The sequence below is a fragment of the Canis aureus genome, chromosome 22, assembly GCF_053574225.1.
Source record: "Canis aureus isolate CA01 chromosome 22, VMU_Caureus_v.1.0, whole genome shotgun sequence".
In the NCBI taxonomy this organism is placed as follows: Eukaryota; Metazoa; Chordata; class Mammalia; order Carnivora; family Canidae; genus Canis; species Canis aureus.
In genome coordinates this window covers 45313051-45336789 of record NC_135632.1, presented here as the reverse complement: position 1 = coordinate 45336789, position 23739 = coordinate 45313051, and the positions used below count along the sequence as shown (strand labels likewise).

Below are 23739 nucleotides of genomic sequence, written 5' to 3'. Positions count from 1 at the left end.
TTCCATTAATGGAAAGCTGTACACAGTGTTATCACTGCAAACATACAGGGGTTGAAAAAAATTGTAATGTCTGTTGTTTGATTTTGAGTGTCTATTATGTACCTGAAACTGTGCCTCCTGTTTTCTATAAATGATTTCAATGTAATATCCGGGGTCCCATTTCTCAGATGCAAAAACGGGGCCCAGAGAGGTTAAATAATGTGCCCCCCATCACACAACTAGAAGTGGTGGGCTGGAATTTGAACCTAGGCCAGCTGGATCCCTGGAAGTTGTGCTCCCTCCCTGGAAGTATCTATGCACATGCCCAGGGGAGCAGAGAAACCTCCTGGAGGACGCAATGGCTGGGATGAATCTGAAGGAGTAGGAGTTAGGCAGACAGGCAGGGGTGGGCTGGGAGCTGGGCAAGTGGGATGAGGCATGGGGCAGTAGGACCACTTAGTTCTGGGGGTTGCTTGGGGACCAGTGCAGTGGCCAAGGGCCATGATCGTGGTGCCCTTATCCTGCAGGACCATGAAAGGGGGGTGATGGTGTCAGAAAGATGCCTCTGCCCCTTTGCAGCTGAGTGGAGGATTGGGGGGATAGAGTGGGGGAGTAATGCACAGTGGAGGTGGGAGACCAGTGAGAAAGCAGAATCTTTTCAGCATCTAGAATTAAGAATGTTCAACAAGAGAGTTAAATGCATCAATTTTGTCACCAAACATGAGAAAATGGTTATGCGGTAATCAGTGAAAAGCAGGATGAAAACTTGCTCTACAAACAACCTTTATAAAAATACACAAAATGCATAGAGAATGTTAATAACAGATCTTTGTGGGTGGTAAGCCTTGGATAGATTTTTAGTTTTATCTTTACTCAAAGAGCAAGAATGTAATTCTTTCATGGTAAAAAAAAAAAAAAAAAAAAAAAGTACACTTTTAAGTGGTGACCAAGATGCTAGTTATCCTAGTTGGATAACTAATTCAGTTGGAGGGGACAATGGTGTTTAACTATAGGTGGGCAGATGTCAGAAAGAAAGGGCAGCCATGTGAAGAGGAGCCAGGGAATGTTAGAGCCGTGGGCTTTCTCAGATGCTTGTAAACTCTTTAAGGAAGTGAATCCAAAACCTGGGACCGAAGATACTTCCTGGTACCTCCTGCAGTGATGCTTGGCACTTGCAGCCCCCTTGACATTCCAGGAAAGGGACAGGCTGGTGTGGGGAGAAATGAGGTGGTCATTATGGAGATGAGCTCAGCAACAGTCAGTGGCTGCTGGCTACTCTATTTGTAGGAGAATGAAACATTCACATAGGTATGACCTTGTCAGGCAGCAAGGTGATCAGCTCAATAGCTCAACAGTGTGTCTAAATCAGGGTGTGGAATCTTAGAGCAGGATAACTCCCCACATTGTGCCCACACATTCCAACACCCAACCAATGTATCTTAATGCCCGTGTGGCTTCCCTAAGTACAAGGGTAGTATATCTGTTGAATCTCCCTCTCTTTGATGAATGATTATGAAGCAGTGCAGAGGAATGGGAAAATGGTGACTTTGGAGTTAGATGGACCTGGATCCTGGGTTTTCCACATTCTAGCCTGTGCAATGTGGACAAATAACTTAAAATTAGTGGTTCGGTTTCCTCATCTGTAAAGTGGGGGGAGCCACGAGGTCTGATCTAAAGCCAGATACTCCTTGGGATGGCTTGTGGGTGTGCAGTGAGTCCAGGGTTCCTCTATGCCAGGGCAGATTTAGACATTCTTATGCCTCAAAATCTCAGATTGCACTTTAATACTCTGATACTGACATTATGTCAGTGATTTGGGGTAGAGTGGGTATCCTCAAATGGCTTTTACTGCCACCATACACCATTAGCTCCCTCCCTTTGTTATCTGGTGTTTGCTCGAGAAATGCAAATCTGAGTCCAACGAGAACAGGCATGTTGTGTATGCCCCCCACTCTGGCCAAGAACTACTGGGTGTTGGATTACTAATCACATGTACCTTGTAAAGCAACTTTGTACTAAAAGTCACAGAAGAGAAAAAATAGAAATATGCATGCCCATGTAAAACAACTTTGCAGAGGAAAAGGTCAGGGCAGTTGAGAAGATTCAGTGGTGATAAGTATGTAGGTAGGTGGGTTTACGGAGTGTCCAGACAAGGGAGAGGTGGGGTCGCTGGTCACTGTGAGAATCCTCTTCCCTCTAAAAGGCATCTCAGGCTGTGGGAATCCTTCCTGCTGCACAAGTGAAAGGAACTCCTTTTGCCACAAGGAAAGAGAAGTTTAGGTGCCTGCAATCCTGCCTGGGTGTCTCCTGTTGATGGGTGCACTTTGAGGGTGACATTCGGAGCTTTGTTTGTTTGTTTGTTTGTTTGTTTGTTTTTTTCGGTTCTGTTTGTGTTTTGTTTTCCACTTTTTCCTCCATCCTGCTTCCCAGGGAGCCCTGGAGGAGCAACTGGCCTTGAGTGGTGACGGCGCCTACAACGCACACTTTGGGGAGAGCATCGCCAGCCTGGGTGACCTTGATGACGATGGGTTCCCAGGTCAGTGAGCTTGCACCTGCCCTCTGGCTTCTCCCTGACATGATGTGCTGCTGGATCTGCCTGCCTGCTTGGAAGGCCCCCGTAGGGAGGGCTGCCCTTGGAGAAGATGTGCTCCATGCAGGCACTCAGGGCTGGGCTCTGCTTCTGCGTGGTAGCTTCTTGTCAGCCCGGAATTCTTGGCTGAGTGTTGCGGTGCGAACGCACCTGGGGCCGGGCCACTGGGGCTTCTTCTTTTTTTTTTTTTAATTTTTATTTATTTATGATAGAGAGAGAGAGAGAGAGAGGCAGAGACACAGGCAGAGGGAGAAGCAGGCTCCATGCACCGGGAGCCCGACGTGGGATTCGATCCCGTATCTCCAGGATCGCGCCCTGGGCCAAAGGCAGGCGCTAAACCGCTGCGCCACCCAGGGATCCCTACTGGGGCTTCTTGAAGCAGACGTGTTTGAGGAAGTGGAACCCGCTTTCTCCCGCTACCAGCCCTCAATCTGAGCCTCTACGGTGTAGTTAGTACAACGATTGAGGGATGACTGAGACATTCTCAGCTGTGAGAGCAACAGCAAGGGGATAGTCTTGCATGTGTCCCTGCAGAGAGGTTGCAGCTGTGTGCACCCAGTTTCCAATTCTGTCTGGACTGCAGATACCTTCACAGCCTCTTGGCTCCTGTTTCTGGCCTGTTCAGTGCCCCCCCGCCCCCGCTTACTGTATATGCAGTAGAAGGACATCAGGACCTGTGGGAAGCTCTGTCTAGAGTGGCACAGACATGTCTCCAGGGTGATGGTTGTGGCAGAGGACAGGCTGGGGGGCAGCTCTTGCCTCAGGCCAGACATCCAGGCTCCTTTGATACCCTCACGCCCCTGCCCACAGAGGACCTCTCGAGGTCATGTGAGCGTATGCCCCTCACCCTTGACCTCACTTCTGTAAACACATGACTTTTGTTAGAAGCAAAGGGAAGAAAGTCAGGAAGATCTCAGCTTTGTTCCAGGGGTTGTCAGTGTGTGAGGGTAACAATTTTTGTGGGGGGGAAGTGAGTGCCACCCTATACCAGTCCCTTCTCCCGGAACAGAGTCAACTTTTTCAGGCAATAGCCTTAGTTTATGGAATTCCCCTCTCTGACAGAAATTTGGGTAGTGGTTTCTATTTGCATTTCTTTTATTGGGTGAGTCAATGATTTTTTTTTTTTTTCCTGTGAGAATGAGGTAGGAACTTTTCTGGAAACAAAACCCTCACAGCTTCAATAATTTTCTACTTTTTTTCCTGCTAAGAGACTGGGTACTAGTTTAATGCCTGAGCAACCAGCGACCAAGAAATTTCTGGTGTGGAGGGACCCAGATGATGGCAGGAATTAGGAAAAGTCCTTGTGTTACTCCATGTGGCTTTCTAACCAAAAGCTGTTTTTCTCTCCTCAGATGTGGCCATTGGTGCACCCAAGGAGGATGACTTCTCAGGGGCCGTCTATATCTATCATGGTGATGCTGGTGGGATAGTCCCTCAGTACTCAATGGTAATTGCTGTGAGAATGACATGGTAACTGTCCATACATTCATCTGACAAACACGCAGGGAACCTTTAGTCTGTGCCACACCCTGGGGTACAGAGGAAAACACAACATGGTTTCTACGACTTCAATCTTCCCGCCCTCCAGGGAAAGGCAGAGACCACTGGTATTGCTTATTAAGTATAAAAACATATTCAGAGACTTCCAAGTTTGCTCATGGTCAGGGATGCATCCTGCCTGGGAAGGATTACATCCCCATCCTTACCCGCAGTTTGAGTTATTTCTTGAAGAAAAAGAGGCTTTCCTTTTTTATTGTTAGTTATCTATGCAAGCTTAAGGATTATGTTGTAAAATTTAATTTAGAGACACAATGGTCCACAGGGTAGGGGCTTGAAGGCTGTCATGGGGCTGATTGTTGTAATTGGCATTGAAATGAGGAGCTGGTCAAAGCTCTGGCCTTGAGCCCCAGACTTGGGAACGTGGAAGTGGTGAATTGTGTTTTTTTGCCATATCAGCTTGGTGTTCAGTCTTGCTGATGTGTCCAGCCCAACCCATGGGAAAAAAGGAAGTCACTCTCTTGATAGAAGCATCGTCAGGATATTTGTGGATGTCTCTGTCTAGAGTGGCACAGGCCTGTATCATTCTCCCAGTGAGTGGGTCAATGACAGGAAGGGATTGAGCACAAGTTGAGAAATTTTCAATCAGCAAATATTGATCTATTGAGTGCTTCTTAGGTGCTTACCACTTCCTACTCATGCTTTTATTTCTCATCACAAAAAAGCTGGTCTCATATCTTGATTATCTCTAAGGAAACAACTTTTAACTGAGTCGTGTTCTTTTTTTTTAATAAATTTATTTTTTATTGTGTTCAATTTACCAACATACAGAATAACACCCAGTGCTCATCCCGTCAAGTGCCCCCCTCAGTACCCGTCACCCATTCACCCCCACCCCCTGCCCTCCTCCCCTTCCACCACCCCTAGTTCGTTTCCCAGAGTTAGGAGTCTTTATGTTCTGCCTCCCTTTCTGATATTTCCCACACATTTCTTCTCCCTTCCCTTCCATTCCCTTTCACTATTTATATTCCCCAAATGAATGAGAACATATAATGTTTGTCCTTCTCCGATTGACTTCACTCAGCATAATACCCTCCAGTTCCATCCACGTTGAAGCAAATGTGGGATGTGTTCTTGTAAAATATTCTACAACTGTTTTATAAAATGAAGTATTAGTAAAGTGTCAATGCCTGTTCATGTGCCGAAGTCTCTAGGTAAGAAAGAGACTTTACAAGCTGATTTTAAGAGCCAGTACATAAATGTAAGTTCAATTTGTGCCTTCATAATTGTTCTTCTTGTAGTAGATACAAGTAAGCTGATTAAAGGTTAAGGGTTGGCTTATCACTGGCTTCCAGCATCCTCTGTGTTGGGGCCAGCCCAGCTCAGTAACTCCCACATGAGGCAGACGGCAGAGAGGAGGGACTGCTCTGCTCTCTTTTTTTCTTTAGTTCTTGTCATAGTCCTGTGAGATGGTGTCCTTATTATCCACAGTGTCTTTATGACATTCCTCCAGCCCAGGGAGGGGACTTTGCTTGGCCAAGGTCTCCGGCTAGTAAGTGGCAGTAGGGCGACTGAAACTTTGCCTGTCTGACTCTCAACCTTTTCTTATAACACGTCCACAACTCCACGTGGGAGGAAGGAACACTCAGGGAAGCTCAGTTGGAAAACTTAGAAATCTGGAAACTGATTTTGTTCTGAAGCACACGTACTCCGAGGGGCATGGGTCTACTCTTCCCATTAGAAATGAATCATGGTGACAGTAAGCTCTTAGGTGATTCAGCCAATGTGGCAGGAGGAAGAAGGCTTTGGGAGCTGGTTGGGGGCCACATCCATGTCATGAGAGCTGTTGTGGTCTGACTTAGGGACCCTCTTCACAATGTGACAAGCGGGAAGTCATCCAGGGAGCCCGGTCCTTGGGCAGCTGCCCAGGGTCACTGTCCACGCATCCTCTTGGAAGCTTGTTCCAGGACTTTGGAAGCAAATCACACAGAGAAGCAACCTGTCAGAGACCCCTCACTTTCCCTCCTCCCGGTGCCCTCCAGTGTTTTGTTATGTTGCTGGGTGGAATCCCTGCAGAGAACTGAAGTACAAATTTTGTGGTTAACATGGAGTGTCTCTAGTAGGAAGCGGGGATCAGCAGCTGGACCCTTCCTGCCTCTGTCAGCACGCTGGCAGGCTTGTTAGCTTTGACAAAGAGAAGTGGTTTGGGGCACTTTAAAAAAAAAAAGAAAGAAACAGCTATGCTTATACTTTTCCAAGCTGCTAATATGTATACAATAAGGTCAGTGATTTAAAAGGAAAAAGAAAAATCCTTTAACGATAGATTCTTCAGGGCTGGGGTCCAGACAGAGCTGGCATTGTGTGGGTGAACCAGAGGAAGAAATCAGAAACAGCTCTGGGCAAAGGAGTTGCTTTTCTTTGGCCCAGACTGGTATTATTTCTGCCGGAGAAATTGTGAGATCAGGGCTGAAGTGCGTCCACATTACTCTTTAACTCATTCCTCTTTCTTGAGTTCACCATGAGAAGTGTTGATTTTAAGATCCTTGTGTGCCTTTCTCAAATTGAGAGCCCCCCGGGGCATGTCGTGGCGGCCCCTGTGATCCTTCTCCTGCCGTAAGGACACTGCCTGTAAACCTGGTCAAGCGGAGGTTTTCCAAGGCTCCTGGTTTTCATTTAGAGTTATTAGCACCGAGCAGACTTATCTTCCTGGCTTTATGGCCTAATGGCCTGCAGATGTTAAGCCCGCATCGCCACCCCCAAATGGACCACCCCTTCACTCTTCCCCCTTGTCCCAGCCACAGCAGAGCTCAGACAGAAATGCAGACCCAGGGCAAGCTGCTGCTAGCATGTGAGACTGCGGAGCTGAGCTGGTTTGCCTCAGAATGTGGCTTTTAAGAAATAGACGTATGTACATGCTTGTTTAGCCAGAGCCATGTGGGACAGGAAGCTCTGCCTGTGAGCAAGAAACATTTCTTGAGTGTTTGCTACAGTGTTGTGATTTGTACTATGATGCTTGCTCCTTTCCTGCTGGATGGCTTACCTGAAGAAGGCAAGTGGAAGGTTAATCCAGTAATGGGCTCCTGGGAGGGGCTGGGTGGGGGTGGTCCCTGGCATCTCCCTCTGCAGATCCTATGGAAACAACCCCCGCTCGTGACTTTCCTGCAGGGTGACTCAGGAAGGAAAAGGATGAGGAAAGAAAGTCCAAAGTGAGCCCCCTGGATATCTGTAAACCTGGTTCCGACAGGGATTGTGCTGTATGGTATGAAAACAAAGCATTTTTCTTGTCATCCAAAATGAGGGCATTGGGAGGTAAGCCTCCCCAAAGAGACTGTATAAACAAAGGGAAGAAGGAACGGGTCAGATCCCAGGAGATGGGACTTTTCTGATTCAGGAAGTTTGATATCTTTTGAGGAACTGTGCCACGCAGACATCGATGAATGACAAAAGCCGGTTGTACATAAATAGTCCTGAGCCAATGCAGCATGTGTTAGCATAGGTTAAACTTGATGATGAATAAAAGTGCAGATGTCCCTTGGTAGAGCTGTGCACTCCAACTGCTTGACTGGGGGGCTGCTTTTTAGGGAAGAGGGTGGCTTCAGCTGATTCATTTGGATTTCTTACAGTTTATAGAAGGTTCAGGACCATGGAGCTCCAGATTTACTAGATGGAACAGTCTTATCCTGGGAGGCTAGGGTGGCTCAGTGCTTGAGCATCTGCCTTTGGCTCAGGTCCTGATCACAGGGTCCTGGGATCAAATTCTGCATTAGGCTTCCTGCAGGGAGCCCGCTTCTCCCTCTGCTTATGTCTCTGCCTCTCTGTTTCTCATGAATTAATAAATAAAATCTTAAAAAAAATAAACAAAAACAAATCAGAATTACAATTTTCCCTTTCCACAACTTGAGGACCCAGTGTCCTACAGAAGCTGCATAGAAAAGTCACAGGTTTTATTTATGACTGTGCTCGTATTTGGTGACTCAATTTCTCTATTATCTGTTTCAGAAACTGTCTGGCCAGAAGATAAGTCCAGTCCTGCGGATGTTTGGTCAGTCCATATCAGGAGGCATTGATATGGATGGAAACGGCTATCCTGGTAAGCTGTTTTTTCTTTTAAAGCCTTTGGAGACAAATGAAGATAAATACTTGAGGTAGAGTAATTTCCAATCTGGGTAAGCAGTGGTAACATCTATTTAGGATTAGGAAAATCCCCACAACAGAATGGGATGCTTTGCCTGGTATTTGATTTTACGGTTGAAGTTTATTTTGTGGCTTTAGAATGATCTATTCTGAAGGGTTGAAGGACCAAAAGGGTAGATCTTAACAGTGATTTCAAAAGAAACAGAAACAGAAAAACAAAAAAATCATGATTTCTGTGGCAGCAGTTCTAATGAAGAAAAAAAGAAGTACTGTCTACATTAAAAATGATAGCAAAACCTCATGTTTTCCTTGATATTTAACCATCTGAAGAGGTTTCTTACACTTGAGAGGGGAAAAATAACTGAGCAGCACCTTCCCCACCTTCTAACCCCTGCAAGAAAATTGAAATATTTGGAGCAGAAAAGAAAAGCGTGCCCTGTCCCTGATGGACAAAACAGACCTTCACCATTAAAGACTGGCTGCCCTGTCTTCAGGGTTAATTAATGCCTTGTGGTGGTTGAAGCTAATTGAATAAAAATGTACAATTTCCCACCTCAATCTCAAGTGTGTCTGGCTTAGGTAAAAAGGACTAGACAATGGGATGGTAGTTCTTCTGGGGCTTGAGGAGTGGGATGAGGTAACAAAACTAAGATGAGAATTTGGAAAAAATCCCAAATCATCCTGGAATTCAGAAAACATCTCCCTGATAGTAAGGGTCATCTTGCCGTCTTGGGGAAATATTTCTGGCCACTTGAACAATGCCTCTTGAAGGACCTCTGGCATCCAGTGCAGTGCTGTACGAGGGCACCATTGTTTGTAGTTTTTTTTTTTTTAAGATTTTATTTATTTATTCATGAGAGAGAGAGAGAGAGGCAGAGACACAGGCAGAGGGAGAAACAGGCTCCATGCAGGGAGCCCCACGCGGTACCTGATCCTGGGTCTCCAGGATCACACCCCGGGCTGAAGGCAGCGCTAAACTGCTGAGCCACCTGGGCTGCCCCCGGCAGCAGTTATGGTAATTTCTTAAGACTTTACAGAGCCAGGAGGAGGGAATAAGAAAGGGTCATTGCTGAAGTTTTTGGGCCTGTGGACCATCATGGGTCTTCTTAAATTGGAGAAAGCAAGTCTTGTTTTGGGTAATTTGTGGCCATCCTGAAATAATACCTTTTGTTGGTTTCATACTTTAACATATGCAAAATGCTTCCACATGCAGTAGATGTCTTATAGGTAGTGCGACAGGTAGGTGGAGATGGGGTGTCCCCCACTTTATAGACAAGGGTACTGAGCCACAGAAAACTTAGGGGACTGGCCAGAGGTCACATCTTGGTGGGCAGAGATGCACACACACAGTGAGGGGATGTGTTCATGCTTCATGACGCATGTGAATTTCTTACCTTTATCTCTTTTTTAAGATTTATTTTTATTTATTAGAGGAAGAGAGAGAGAGCATAAATTAAGGGGGGGAGGTGCAGAGGGAAAAGCAGACTCTCCCTTGAGCATGGAGAGCCCTAGATGGGGCTCAATCGGAGGACCCCGGGATCATGACCTGAGCCGAAGGCTGACCCTTAACCAACTGAGCCACCCAGGTGTCCCTGAATTTCTTACATTTTTCATGAAAGAAACAACAGATTCCTCAGGTTCTTTTATTTTCAGATATCTAGTCAACTCAAAAAGACTTGGAAAACAGCAAAATTAATGACCAGACCCAAATGCAGAAATTTTAGCAGCACTACAATTCATGGATTTGCTGTTTCTTTTTCCTTAATGAGGGCGCCATATAGACTCGGGGATTCAGATGCTTGGTTCTGTAAAGTGGTAACAGGAACCCCAGGACTAAAAAGTTTACTTTCAAGGGGAAGAAAGGCAGAGAGCTATTAGATGAGTATACACTTCCTAAATTAAAGTTACTTAAGAATAAACATTACTGGCTAACACTTGCATCTTGGTTGGTAGTGTGCTAAATATTTCATGAATTTTCTGACTTAAATATGTAATTTAACATAGTTAACATGTATTTAAATATCAAAAATATTATATTGAACAACTAATATTATGTTTAATAGATATTTAATAGATGTCTTCTTATTTAAATATTATGAAATGTTATCAGCTTTTGGAGAAGACACTAGGGATGATTATGTCCACAGTACAGACAAGGACACTCTAAGAGATTCTGAGGTCACACAGAATGAGGGGTGGAGCAGAGATGATTCACATGTTCTACAGAACCTAGAGCTTTTTCCAGGTCATTTAGTTTTAAGTCTCCATCTCTCTAATTCACTAGTGTCCAAAAGATACATAATATGAGCCACATATTTAATTTAATATATTCTAGGAACCACATGAGAAAGATAAAAAGAAATAGGTGAAATTAATTTTAATATTCAATATAAAAGTTTTTGAGATCGTTTGTGGTTTTTGTACCAGGTCTTTGAAAACTGGTCTGTATTTCACCCTTGCTGGCCTGAACACGTCTGAACCGAACCATTTCAGTTCAGATCAGACACATCTCAAGGTCTCAACAAGCCACACCCAGTGATTGGCTGCCACGTGGGACAGTGTGGCTCTAACTCTTACAAGATAATTGTATGACCCAGAGGAAGCTTGTCAGGGGTCCCGACCTCAGGGCTGGGCCCCCGTGGCTGTGGCCCTTGCCAGAGGTGGGTGGGGTGGGATGGGCTTCTACACATTTCTGAATGCTGTAAACTTCTGGTTTTCAGATGTAACGATTGGAGCCTTCATGTCCGACAGTGTGGTTCTTCTGAGGTGAGATGTTTCCCTCTTGCTTTCTGGATTACATTCTTCATGGTGAAGGCTAAAGTTTGGTGATGGGGTGACAGGGGGAGTTATTCACTGGTAGTCAGCAGTTCCCTCAGTCCTGTTCCTGGAGGCTCCGGGTGCTCCTGGGTGCTTGGGGAGTGGGAATGCTCTCTCTTTTCTTGTCCTCCTTAGGCCCTGTTGCAGTTTCCAGCTGGGGTGGGCCTCAAGTGGCTTGCAGCTATGAGACGGTAGCACCCTGGGGCTTGGGGTGGCTTCAGCCCTAAGGGTTTTGCTTTTGCCATGAACAGCTGCTTCATTAATGTGTGTACACGATATCATCATCTCCATGGGTACCAGGACACCCAGGGGCTCTGAAGCTCTGGCCTGTCCTAGCACTTCATCCCCACCTTGTCAGTGCCTAGATCCCCAGGGGCTGGGAGCCTCTTACCCTGTGGGCAGCACTTCCTTGCCTGTGGAGGCAGAGGTGAGGGATGGGAGCTTGGGCCCAGGGTTCCCAGAGCCCCTGGAGCCTGGATCTCTCCTACAAAGGCTGTAGGCTGCCATCCCACCATGAACCATCTCCAAGTATTTCTGTCTGTATGAGTCAGAGGAGGCGGAATTACCCTTTGGAGTGGGAGCCAGCTCTTCAGTTTTGTTAATAACCTGATGGCAGAACTTTCTAAAATAGGCCAGTGGGATCTTGGAGCTGGAAGGGGTCCCGGAGGCCATGTAGTCGCACATCCCAGACTCTTCTCATTCAGCAGTGCCTTCCTGCGAGCCTCTGGCTCAAGGCATCCAGACTTCGCCTGAGTGAGGCGCCCCTCGGGGTGGGAGCTTAGTCACTTCTGAGGGAACCAGTTAACCCCCAGCTAACTCAAGATGTTAAATTGTGAAGGAGGCAGAATCACCTTAGGTTAAGATGATGAACTCCAGGGCCAGGAGGCCTGGGTTCGAACCCCCATTCTGATGCTGGAAGGTGGGTTTCCCATGGTGAGTCAAGTAACCTGTTTTGCAGGGTTCTCACCCATTAAACAGGAGAACAGTAACACTTGCCTCACTGGGTTCATAGAATTCTGTGAGTTAGTACTACATGCAAATGCACAGAACAGGTAGGTGGTCAATAAATGCTAGCAGTGCTTAGATAACTTGGGCTGAATTTGCGTCCCTGCAATTCTGTTTCTTGATCCTATGCCTTGCCCGTAGCAGTCCTTCAGTATTGGATGGTGGCATGTGTGTCCCCAAGGCAGGGACCTCACTATTGCCATGATTGGGTCTCCCCTTCTTAATCCCCTCCCGCCTTGGGAGTTGGCCATTTCCTCTCAGGTAAAACAGCTTACAAGGCCGCAAACAACTCAGGTGATACTTTGGAAGCTGGGCTTACCTGCTGCCTTTGTGGTGTCCTGTCCCCAAGCAGCTTGCTCTAGCTCATCACAATTCCCCTGGAACAAAACACATTTTCCCTGCTCTCCCAGTTGAAAACAGGCACTCTTAAAACCAGGAGCGTCTGGCTTAAGGTATATCCTGTAGATTCTGCTTTTTCATCATTCTTTTATTTTATAAGCTTCCAGCTGTGAGCTTCAACTCCAAAGGGGCTTTCTTTCTACTCTGTAGTGGCCTTCTCTGGGAGTTTTGCCCACACGTGGCTGGAGACGTAAAGTGGGGCAGTTATATGGAAGACGGCAGCCCCAGCCCCCAACTTGGGGTGGAAGTTGAATCTGGTGAGGGGAGATCATCCAGGCACAAAGGCAGGATCCCTTGGAGAAAACGTCAGGGGTCGCTTATCAAGAGAAGAGGCTTTAGGAGAGGGGCTATAGGGCTCTGTCTGGATAAGGTTTTCAGCAGAAGGCCCTGATGGCTGGAGAGGAGTGTGGAGATCAGAGATCTGTTCCTTCATTTGTTCAGCTTATATCCTAGACCTGTTGTGGGCAATGATGTACCAGATCCCCTTGAAGAACAATTATACAAGTAACTAATATAACCAGTGTTTGGTTAAGTGCCTGCCATATGCCAGGCATTGCTTAGGCACTCACCTGCATAATTAACTCTTTTTGGTTGTTTTTTTCTTCTTGTATTGAGGCATAATTTGCATATGGTAGAGCCTGCTGATTTAAGTACACTGCTTGATGAGTTTTCACCAGTGTATACGCCTGTGTGACTGCCACCTCTGTTAAGATAAAGAACATTTCCATCACCCCAGAGAGTTTCCTCCTGTCTCTTCCCAGTTATGCTGGCTACTGATGGACTACCTTTGGCCTCATTTTCATCACCATAGATCAGTTCTGCTTGTCCTAGAATTTCACAGAGATGGAATTATATGGTATACACTCTTACTTCTGGCTTCTTTCACTCAATACAGTGTGTTCAAGATTCATCTGTGCTGTTGTGTTGTTCAGTTCTTTTCCCCCTTACTGAGCAGTAGTCCACTGACTAAATATACTGTAGTTTGTTCTTCTCTTTTGTTGATAGAGCATAATTTTTTTTAGAGAGGGGAGGGGCAGAGGAAGAGGGAGAGAGAATCTTAAGAGAGAATCAACCCTGAGTTCATGACCTGAGCCAAAATCAAGAGTTGGATACTTAACTGACTGAGCCATCCAGGCACCCCAATAAAACATATTTTAATTCTTAGTTTTCTTAACAACTCCAGGACATAGATATTATTGCTATCATTCCCATTTTATAGATGAGAAAACTAAGTGACATTGAAATTTACTGATTTTACAAAGAAGATAATTAGAGATGGTGGTCAATACCATGAGGATAATAAAGCAGGGTTATGCTGTCAAGGGCACCCACCCACATCAAGCCCAACAGAGAAACCACATAGTCCTGTTGGAGGTGACAGTGTGAGGCCAATGGTGCCCTTGACTCTGGCAGGTGTAGAGAAGTGAGGTGCAGAAGTCAGATCGCTGTGGGTGGGAGAGAGAAGGAGAAGCAAGAAAACAGATGGTGTAGTTTGACTCCTTTCCAGAAGCTTGGCTATAAAGGAGCAAATGGGATTGCCAGGTGGCTCAGATATTAAAGCCGAGAGTCTTTGAAACCTCTCCTGCTCTCCTGGGTCCTTTACTGTCCTGCAAGAATCAGAAGTGGTTACCTTTAGCTTCATCCTCAGCCATACAAAGCTTGCCCTGACCCTACTCCTGTCTTGAGTCCTGAAGGGACAGAGGGAGACGGGGATGAGGATGAATGAGGTTTGGAGGGTCAAAGGACGGGGGGGATATGGGATGTGGTGTATAGGCTGTGAGTAGCAGGGGCCTTGTCTTTGAGCCAGGTCCCAAGATTGGAACAGGCCCAGGGCAAGGTTCAGCATGGAACATGGGTATGGGTGACTATCCCAGGTCTCTACTGGGAGTGTAAGGGACTCAGAGTACAGGGAAGGCCTTAAAGGCAAGTTGGACCCCCTTAGAGAAGGCACAGGGAGGAACAGGCAGAGGGACTGCTGAGTATGTCTGGTGTTCATTGGCAGTGGCATCTGTGGATAAAGTGCTGGACGTGGTTGAACAACTATGGGCAGGAAGGTGTGGAGATATCAGCTGGCTAAGCTAGGTGGGCGTCTCAGGCTTGGCCTAGCTGACTGGAAAGTTAGGTAGACTTTGAGTCACCTCAGAGTTTGGGTGGGACCAGAAAAAGAAACCAAGCACGTAAATGCAGGTAAAACACACCATTCCCATTCTTATACATCCCAAGGAAGAGTGTCCAGATGTGTATGGGTTTGAAATCCTTTGGGCTACTGTTAAGGGAGAACCTTGCTGATAATGGCTTTAAGGACATAGACCTTAATTAGCTGCCTGTTGGAGATGACTCTGGGGCTGGTTTAGTAGCTGCCATCTTCACCTGCCCACCTCTGTCTCTCCTGCAAGCAGCACTGCCTATGCAGAAGGCTGGGGTGATGGGAGTTACACCACATTAGAGGGCACCCTGACTGGTTTTACTGGGAAGTAAATACAGGTGAAGAACCGATCTACCTTGACCTAGGAAGTATCATAAATGGAAATACATTTACTACCCTTGACCTCCCAAACATCATAGCTTAGTCTGGCCTATCTTAACTGTATTGGAACACTTATATCCACCTATAGTTGGGCAAAATTATCTAACACAAAGTCTATTTGATAATAATGTGATGACTGTCTCATGTAAATTGTTCAATACTGTACCTAAAGTAGCATACAGAATGGCCATGTGGGTACAGACAGGTTGTCAGTGTGCTGGTGATTCACCCTCATGATTGGTTGGCTGACCTTGAAAACTGTGGCCCCTGGCCAGCGTCACCACAGAATCATCCCGCATAGCACCAGGATGGGGAAAGCTCCAAAATCACAAATCAGAGTTCAGTTTCTACTAAATGTGTGTCGACCCATCATAAGGTTGCAAAATTGTGAAGTAAAACTGTCATAAGTCAGGGACTGTCTGTATCAGGATTTGAACTGTCAGAGTCATCAGAAAGAAGTATTCTAGCTCCCAGCTTTTAAAAAATAAAGTCTTGCAGGTGCTGTCCTTAGGTACCCCTTTGCTTTTCTCACCGAGGCTGGCACATTTGTGGGCTGTGGGCTGGCCCAGCACTGCCCTTGGTGATTTTTCTCTCTCTTTTGTAAGCTCTGTGTTAGGGTGATAGACACCTGGTGCAGTGCCATTGGAGTTCAAAGGAAGTGATGAGAGAGTTTAGGAAAGCTTTCTGGGCTTTCCCTGGTCCAAAAACAGTTCTTGGAATTGAAACAGGCTCAAGGGCCTGATGTGATTGACGTTGGTGAGACATGCACCTTCTGAAGGCTCTTGTCCTCACTTGAGAGGATTCTGGCTTGATGGCCTCCATCGACGTCAGTCTATTACGCTTCTCACCTTGTCTTCTTTATGGGCTCTGCTGTGATGGGGGACCATGTGGCCTCCCCAACACAGTGGCTTCTGGGATGGTGAGAGGGGGTGAGGCCTTTCTTCCGTGCGATGACCAGGCAGGATGTGCTCTGGGCAGGGTGGAGGCTCTCACAGGGCAGAGACTAGCTCTCCCTGGGGCCTCAGTCTGTTTTGTAAAATTTTGGGCACTGCTGTGGTTTTCAGTCCCTTGGCCTGGAGTGACATTGGCACCCATTCAACACCTGGGGCTTTTGAACACTGATCCTGAGGATATCAGGGTGAATTTGCCAGAGTCCTAGTCCTTGAGGGGCCTGCAGGCTGGTGGGGCAGGCTTGGAAATTGATAATAAGTAAGATGAAGTGTGAATATAGTGCTGGGGCCATGGAGGAGGGTATCCACCTGCCAGGGGTCTTGGAGTTGGCCCCCTGGGAGGGGGAACATAAGCTGGCTGTTGAAGGGCACCTGGGGGCTTTATAGAGTGTCTGTTGGCATCTGTACAATCACATTGGCCAGGAGCAGACTACTTGTTTTCTGTGTTATTTATAGCATCTTCTAAGGATGCACCAGAAGAAAATTGGAAAGCCAGGACATTGGATTTCTTTCAGGCACTACTATTGTCTGACTTCTATTGACCTTACAGCTGGATTTGCTCTGAAGGACTCACAGTTCCCTTGCACTTGTCACAACTCTCCCATTATTGACCCACATCCATGGCAGGGGTGGCAGCAGTAAAGACCCTTCCCCCCATCTAGGCCCCGTGTCTCCTTCCTTCCCTCTTTTTCCAAGGTTCTCCTTAATACTTTCTTCTCTGAGAGTTGTGTTCCTTTTTCCCATCTGTCTTGTCACCGTAGGCGCTCTGTGGGGCCATTGTACACAAGAGAGGTCATTGTTCTCAAGCCACTAATGCTCCTTAATCTTGTTATATCACTCCAGTGGCATGAAGGCCTAGGCTACCTAGAGGTAAAAGGGTCTCTTTGTGAGGCCTGGAGGGGAGAAAGTTAAGCCCTGGCTTAGGCGACCCATCCCTGAGCAGGTGTTTGCAATGAGAGCAGAATGATGTGAGTCACTGTCAGCTTTTGTTGGCCAACCCTGGGGATCCGCAGAAGGTACAACAGAGATGCTCTGCATATCAGGCACAGGATTGGGGTGGTGATGGGGGTGGTGGTAGTCCATGTTGGTGATGAGTGTGCAGATGTTTATAAGGTTTCACCTGCTCCTGAGGCCAGGTGGATTGATTTCTTCAGCTCTGAAGTGCCTGGGTGTTATCATCTGGGACTCTATTAATCAAGTTCTTTGAGAAAAGTACTTAATGAATTGAGAGGACTTAATGAAGGGGGGACATTTGACCCACTGGATGGGACCGGAAATCTGCCATTTGTGCTTACAGAGACAGCAAATGCTTCGGGGGGAATTCCTGATGGTGCATCTATTTCTCAAGTCCTGGCATCCTCTGTAGGAACTCCTCTTAAATGTATTACTATCTTCCTAATAAAATGGAAATCGGAACTTAATTGGTGAAATTTTAAATAATCATCCAACATCTGGTGGTTCATTTATGGCTTCAACCAGATGTGTTTTATTAACAACTTACTAGCCTTTATGATTGGGAAGCTAACCATTAATTTATTAGGAAATAAGCCACTTCTAAGACCAGGAAAAAGCATTTACAGGGCACATTGGCCCTTCTCACGGGTTATTTCATGCTCTAGTAAAACGCTGGGCTGAAGGCCTAGGATTTCTCTTGCTGGCTTAGTTCTTGTTTGGTTCTGAGAGCATGTCTAAGTCACCTCCTTCTCTTGACATACAGGGCGAGACCCATCATTACGGTGGACGTCTCCATCTTCCTCCCAGCCTCCATCAACATCACAGCCCCTCAGTGTCACGATGGGCTGCAGCCTGTGAACTGCCTGAACGTCACCGCCTGCTTTAGCTTCCACGGCAAGCATGTTCCAGGAGAAATTGGTAATGAGCCACTGAGTTAGGGCTTGGGATGGCCATGTGAACTGGGGCGGGCTTGTGAGATTGTGGCTACTGATGGGTTCTTCTGGATTCTTTGCTCTCACTGTGCATTCTGGCTGGTTTTGCAGGCAGCAGACATACAGGCCAGACACCCTTTCCCTCTGTGGTTCCTGATTTTTTGTGTTTCTGGGAGTTTCCCGATTTAATGTAACTTCCAGTTCTAGAACAAAGAATATGTGACCCCAAGAATCCTTCCCCCAGATGTGTGACCATACTGAAACCTCACTGGGCCACAGGTGTCACAGGCCAGTGGAACTTGTGGAAAGGTAGTGACTGGAGCCTGGTCCTTGCAGAACATTCCATTCAGTTAGAAAAAAGAAGTGGTGAGTCTTTGGAGGCTTCCCCTGAGCCTGCAGCACGAGCCAGATGTCAGGGCCTTAAGCCCTTTACTGTGGAATCTGAGAGCAGGGATGGATGGTAGGGTTGGGATGCTAAGTTTTATGAAGGCTTAGTCTTGCAAAAGAGAGCAAGCTGCTTTGTCAGCTTCAGATGATTGAAAAGAGACAGCTGGCCCTGGTGTTTCTCTGGTTGGGGAAGGCCAGCTTGCCAGCCCAGCTCCAGAGACTGCATCAATTCCTGGAAGAGGATGGGATCAGTGTGGAGTAGAACTCAAGAGTATGTGTGTGATCACCTGAAGGAAATGAATCTGGAACAGTTGTGCAGATTTTTAAAAAATATTTTATTTATTTATTAGAGAGAGAGAAGTGAGCATGAGTAGAGGGGGCAGAGAGGGAGAGAGGGAGAAGCTTGCTCTCTGCTGAGCAGGGAGCCCAATGTGGGGCTTGAGCCCAGGACCCTGAGATCATGACCTGAGCTGAAGGCAGATGCTTAACCGACTGAGCCATCCAAGTGCTCTCAGTTGTGCAGATTATTAAGTGCTTTGTTTTTATTGAAAGGCTGATTTAATAGTAGAAAATAGAGTTCTAGGAAAATTAAAAAAATAAAAAACCAATAAGGACCTGACTTAGTGCCTTTCTTAGACATTTTTAGAGTTAGGTGTCTATTCACAGTGGTTCCTGGATGCAGCAGTACCAGCATCCTCCAGGAGCTTGTTAGAAATGCAGAATCTCAGGCCTCACTCTGGATCTTAGAATCAAATCTGCATTTTAACAGGATCCTACAGGACCCATGTGCAGATTCATGCTTGAGAAGCACTGCTCTGGAGTGTGTGCGTGTGTGTACACACACCCAGAGGTACAGAAGTACACTTTCACTTGTGGTCTATTTCTCAGCTGCATATTGAATGTTGTACATTTAACAGTGTGCTAACCCTAGGCCAACCATATCAATGATACTTTATTTGATCTTCAGGTGGATTGAAAAAGTTCAATAATCAAACTTTGAACTTTTTCACTGAGATGTCTTTTTTAAAAAAAATTAGAAATTTCAAAACTAAATGTAAACACTGTGAACTCACGACTTGGTTAGTGAGAAAGGACTGACAAACACTTTATGGATAGCCCAATGAGAAAAAGATCATGCTCAGTGAGAAAGTACTTGCTCAGGGTCACATTGGTGAAGCCAGGAGTTGAATCCTGGTCATAATGGTTTTGCTTTCCACAAACTACTTCTCACCTCTTCCCTGATTATTTAAGAGATCATTCTCTAGGGAAAAACACTTTTTCTCTTGGTCCTGCAACTCATATGTCCTCTGCCTAATTAGATGGCATGTCTTCTGTCAAATACCAACTTACGATGTAGTTGGACTCCATTAAAATACATTATAAAAGAATTATTGAGTTGAAGGTTAACATTGGTGAGCATAAAAATAAGCAGTACTACTCTAGAACTCTAAAATAAGCAAGTAATTAATAATTCACGTGTGTTCATTTGACAAATGTTTATTGTGTGCCTACATGTGCCAAGCTTATCCTCGTGGAGCTTTGAATGGGAATTCCACAGTTTCTATTATTTTGAATCTGAACCATTGTACACAATTTCCAGGCTCTTTAATGACATCACTATTGTGGTAACAAAGGTGATTTGGCATAGCAGGGGCAGGTGAGAAGAAACCCACAATGCCAGTTTTAAGCAAGAGGGATTTCAGAGCATAAGACAAGTAGTAGAGCAAACTCTGATGTGAAGGGTTGTGGGCTGGAGGAGAGGTGGGTGTCTTCTCACATTGCTCCCCACCAGTGGGCCTTCTGGGCCCCAGTCACTGGAGCCCCTTTCATTGACCTCTAGGCAGAATTATAATGAAGTCTAGGCTTAACCATGACCCTTGAAGTGTTAGTTAATAAGGGGACAGGCATTTGGGTAGCACATGGTACTGCCTCTAGGGGGAGTATGGAGTGGGGAGGCTGCCTCCCACATGGGGGTGGTGGACTGAGCAGGAGAGCTTGCTTCCGTACCCTCCATCTGCCACATGGGCTTATTGTTGAAATCAAACATCCCTTGACTATCTAAGCAGTATTTCTCCACATATATTTAAGATGGAGGCCTAAAGATAATGATAACAGGGGAATTTTAGTATCAGTGGGGCAGTGCAGAAAATTATCCACCTGTTTTTCTTTGTCCTCCCCTGACATTCAGGGAAATGTGTTATATTTCCATCTTTGCAGAAATCTGGTGAAATAGGAGCTGGCATTGGAATATGGAGAGATTTGAGGAAGGGAAAATGGGCAGCTGTTATGGAAATGTGATAGAAATCAGGGAAGTGAAAGGTAGCTCTTGTGGGTCTAGCTGTGGTGGGGTGTCCCTGGGGTCTGGCATAGAAGGCAGTGCCTTGGCTCAGCATGGTCAGGAAGATCAAGTTCCCGGTCTCCAGATGATGGAGGGTGGGGGCACCACCTTCCTCCACTGTCTTCCAGGCTCAGCAGACTGGCTGACCAGTTCAATGTCATTGCCCAGGCTTCTGTGTTGGGAACCCAAGGCTGGGGCTCTGGTGATGAGCCTTCCTCTCCCATTGCTGGCAGCTGCAGAGGAGCCTTGGTGGTGGTGGTTTTGGCCATGGAATGCCTGGCAAGTGAATGTCCACCTTGGGCAGACCTTCCAGGCACCTCTCAATGTCTGCATATCCAGGGCTGAGTTTGGTCTGTAGAATGGCTGCATTGGTGTGGTGTGCCTGGCATGGTGCGATAAAGAGGCACCAGTGGCATGCTAGGTACTTCTGAACAGTTGTCAGAAGCACTTTCTATCTGCTGGCATCTTAAGCCACAAGACCTCCCTGGAGATAGTTTGGGGAGCAATAGGCACTTCATGTTACTTATTAATAGTCTTGCCTCTTTGGTTTTTTTCTCTCCTTTAGGACCTGGTGGGGAAGGGACTCTATTCTCCTCTTCATCTTCTGCTTTAGCAGTGGAAAACCACAGCTCCCACTTGGTCTCAGGAGTGTTCAGGGCCAGCTGATTTACCAAGCCACTGGAGGGGCAGCTGTGGCCTCTGGCAGTACCGTGGGAACTGTAGAGCTTTTCTGAAGGAGATGACTCTGCCTTGGCCCCTCTATGGCAAGATCCAGTTAGGAAAACAGAAACCAGTTATTTTGACAGAATTTGACTTTAGGAATTGGTAAAGCAGGTTGTAGAGGACCTGGTAGTAGCTTTATTTTTTATTTTTTTTAAAGACTTATTTACTTATTCATGAGAGACATAGACTGAAAGAGAGAGGCAGAGATACAGGCAGAGGGAGAAGCAGGCTTCTCCCAGGGAGCCAGATGCGGGACTTGATCCGGGATCCTGGGATCAGGACCTAAGCCAAAGGCAGGCGCCCAACCACTGAGCCACCCAGGTGTCCCTGGTAGTAGCTTTAAAAAGAAACTCCCACTTCTGTGATGGCACCTGGGGCTCGCAAAGCATGGTCCCCAGTCCAGCTGCAAGCAGCAGCAACACGTGGGGATGTTGGAAATGCACATTCTAACTGACTCAGATGGTGAGGGGGGGACCCAGTACTCTGTACTTTAGCAAGCCTCTGGGTGGCTTAGACTTGAGACCGCTGGTCAAGAGGACAAAGAGAAGAGGTCACACTTGGGGTGATCAGAACCTAGAAACTTGGAGAAGAGACTGCAAACCTGGGACCTAAACCTTGGAGGAGAGAAAAAACCACAACTGGTATTAGCCACTGTTGGAACCAGCTGCTGGGGAAGACTAAAGCTGGGTTAGGCTGATGGGAACAGGAAGGTGCAGTCCCTCCTCCCTCTGCCAGCCTCCCTCAGGCTGTCCATTTGGGTATAGCCTCCCATGGAACCACTGGCAATGCAGAAATGAGGTTTGCAGAGCCCTGGACCCAGCCTCGCAGAGCAGAGTGGGCTGGAAGCTGAGAGACAGTAACTTCAGAAACCAGCACCACAAGTAGCCAGTCACGCAGAGTTAAGGAGGCACCTGTTGTTGAGTCATTAACCAACAAACAGTTCTTAAGAGTGCCAGGCTATGTGCTCCTCGGACGCCAAGCAGAGGCCAGGCCAGACAGAGCCCTGGCCCTCATGGAGCTTGCATTCTGCAGGAAGGGAGGCAGAGAAAAGCCACCAATGTCCCATCGCTCCTCCTGGATGTGTCCCGGCCCCTTTGTGTGGTAGGCCCTACATTCCTGGGGTGCAGGCATGTGTCCAACTGCAGTGGTTCAAAGAATAGATTTATAACCCATTTCACCAAGCAGTTTAAAACAAGAGTTCTGCCCATCCCAAGTCTTATTAGGCACTTCATTCTTGGCCTGGGAAGCAGCTTGTCACTCCTTGAAGCCTCCTGGCTGCCATAACTAAGGGTGGTGAATACCATGCCTGGAAGGTTCTGCCCTGTACCCATGGGCTCTACCAGCTTCCTGACCAGGCTGAAGCCTAAATGTGCTCGTCAGCCTCTGGAGGCTAGGGATCGAGCCAGCAGTCCTGGACTCTGCCCAGAGTGCTAAATGAAAACCAGGGAGGGATAAGCCCTAAGTGGTTGTGTTTTGTGCTCTGATCTGGCACCCCTCGTTTCCATGGCTCTCAGCGCAGCAGAGCTGTGAGCAAGCAGGGGTGCCCACTTGTGCCTGGGGACAAGCAGTGGAGCTAGATCCCGAGGGATGGCACCAAGTCATCTAAGCCAGTAGCAGAAGTAGGTTTAAAACCAGGTGATTTGTCCCCAGAACCCTTCCTCTGGCTTTAGGGGTGCATTTCCACTCCAGAGAGCATTCACACACAGAGTACGTTCTCCGAGCTCCTTGTGGTCTCTTGAGCAGCATGGAGATGGGATAATGAGGCAAATCTAAGTTATATGAGGAATGAAGTGACCTAGTCTAATAATTACCACTTTGTTCCTTTGGGGAGGGGAGGGTGGAGAAAGCTTCGTAAAGGGCAAAATATCCTTTTACCCCCTTCTCTTGGGAGACTCTAAAGGAAGCTCAGTAAGTTTGGGAGGAGGATTTATTAATAGAATTTCACAGCTGAAATCATGTTGTGATACAGAATGGGAATGAATCAAAAACTTTCTGGGACACAACTAGAGCCGAGTTGATGCAAGACAGCTGGCTCCCTCCTGGCACAGGCCAGTATGGGGGGCCCTTGGGAACCAGCTGGGGGCAGGGAAAGGAGGAGGCTGCAACATGACTTGGGGCTGGTCAGCTTTTCCATCAACATGACATCATTCGACATGGCATGGACACAAGCTGCCAGAAGGAAAACCTGAAGATGTGGACTTTGCGGTGGGAGCAGGCGATAATCAGAACCAGCACCCTCCCTGGGCAGGGGCTGGCTGGCCTGGCTTGCATTAGGGGCAGCCATCCTCCACAGGGCTGGGCTGCTGGAGCATGCCAGCTGATTGGCTGCTTCTCTAGCATCTCTTCCACTTCTTAGGGGATCCCTTTCAGACACTCTTGGGGAAGGTACTGTTTAAAAGTGCCAGTTGAACTCAGGACTCCAGCATGGTCTGCACTTCTTGCCACCCTGGCAGCTATGAGACCCTTCTCAGGCTGAGTTTCCCATCGTGAGTCTCCTGGTGGCTTTC

General features: G+C 46.9%; 1 protein-coding gene across 4 annotated transcripts in view; it reads left to right on the top strand.

The window, feature by feature from the left end:
• Positions 1 to 23739, top strand: part of ITGA9 (integrin subunit alpha 9) — a 353430-nt gene that overhangs the window by 57679 nt on the left and 272012 nt on the right. For all 4 annotated transcript variants that reach the window (XM_077865823.1, XM_077865822.1, XM_077865824.1 and 1 more), the window contains exons 10-14: positions 2410 to 2515; positions 3922 to 4016; positions 8066 to 8156; positions 10921 to 10966; positions 17616 to 17770. In XM_077865823.1, coding sequence (XP_077721949.1) covers positions 2410 to 2515; positions 3922 to 4016; positions 8066 to 8156; positions 10921 to 10966; positions 17616 to 17770 — 493 coding nt within the window. The remainder of the gene's footprint in view (positions 1 to 2409; positions 2516 to 3921; positions 4017 to 8065; positions 8157 to 10920; positions 10967 to 17615; positions 17771 to 23739) is intronic.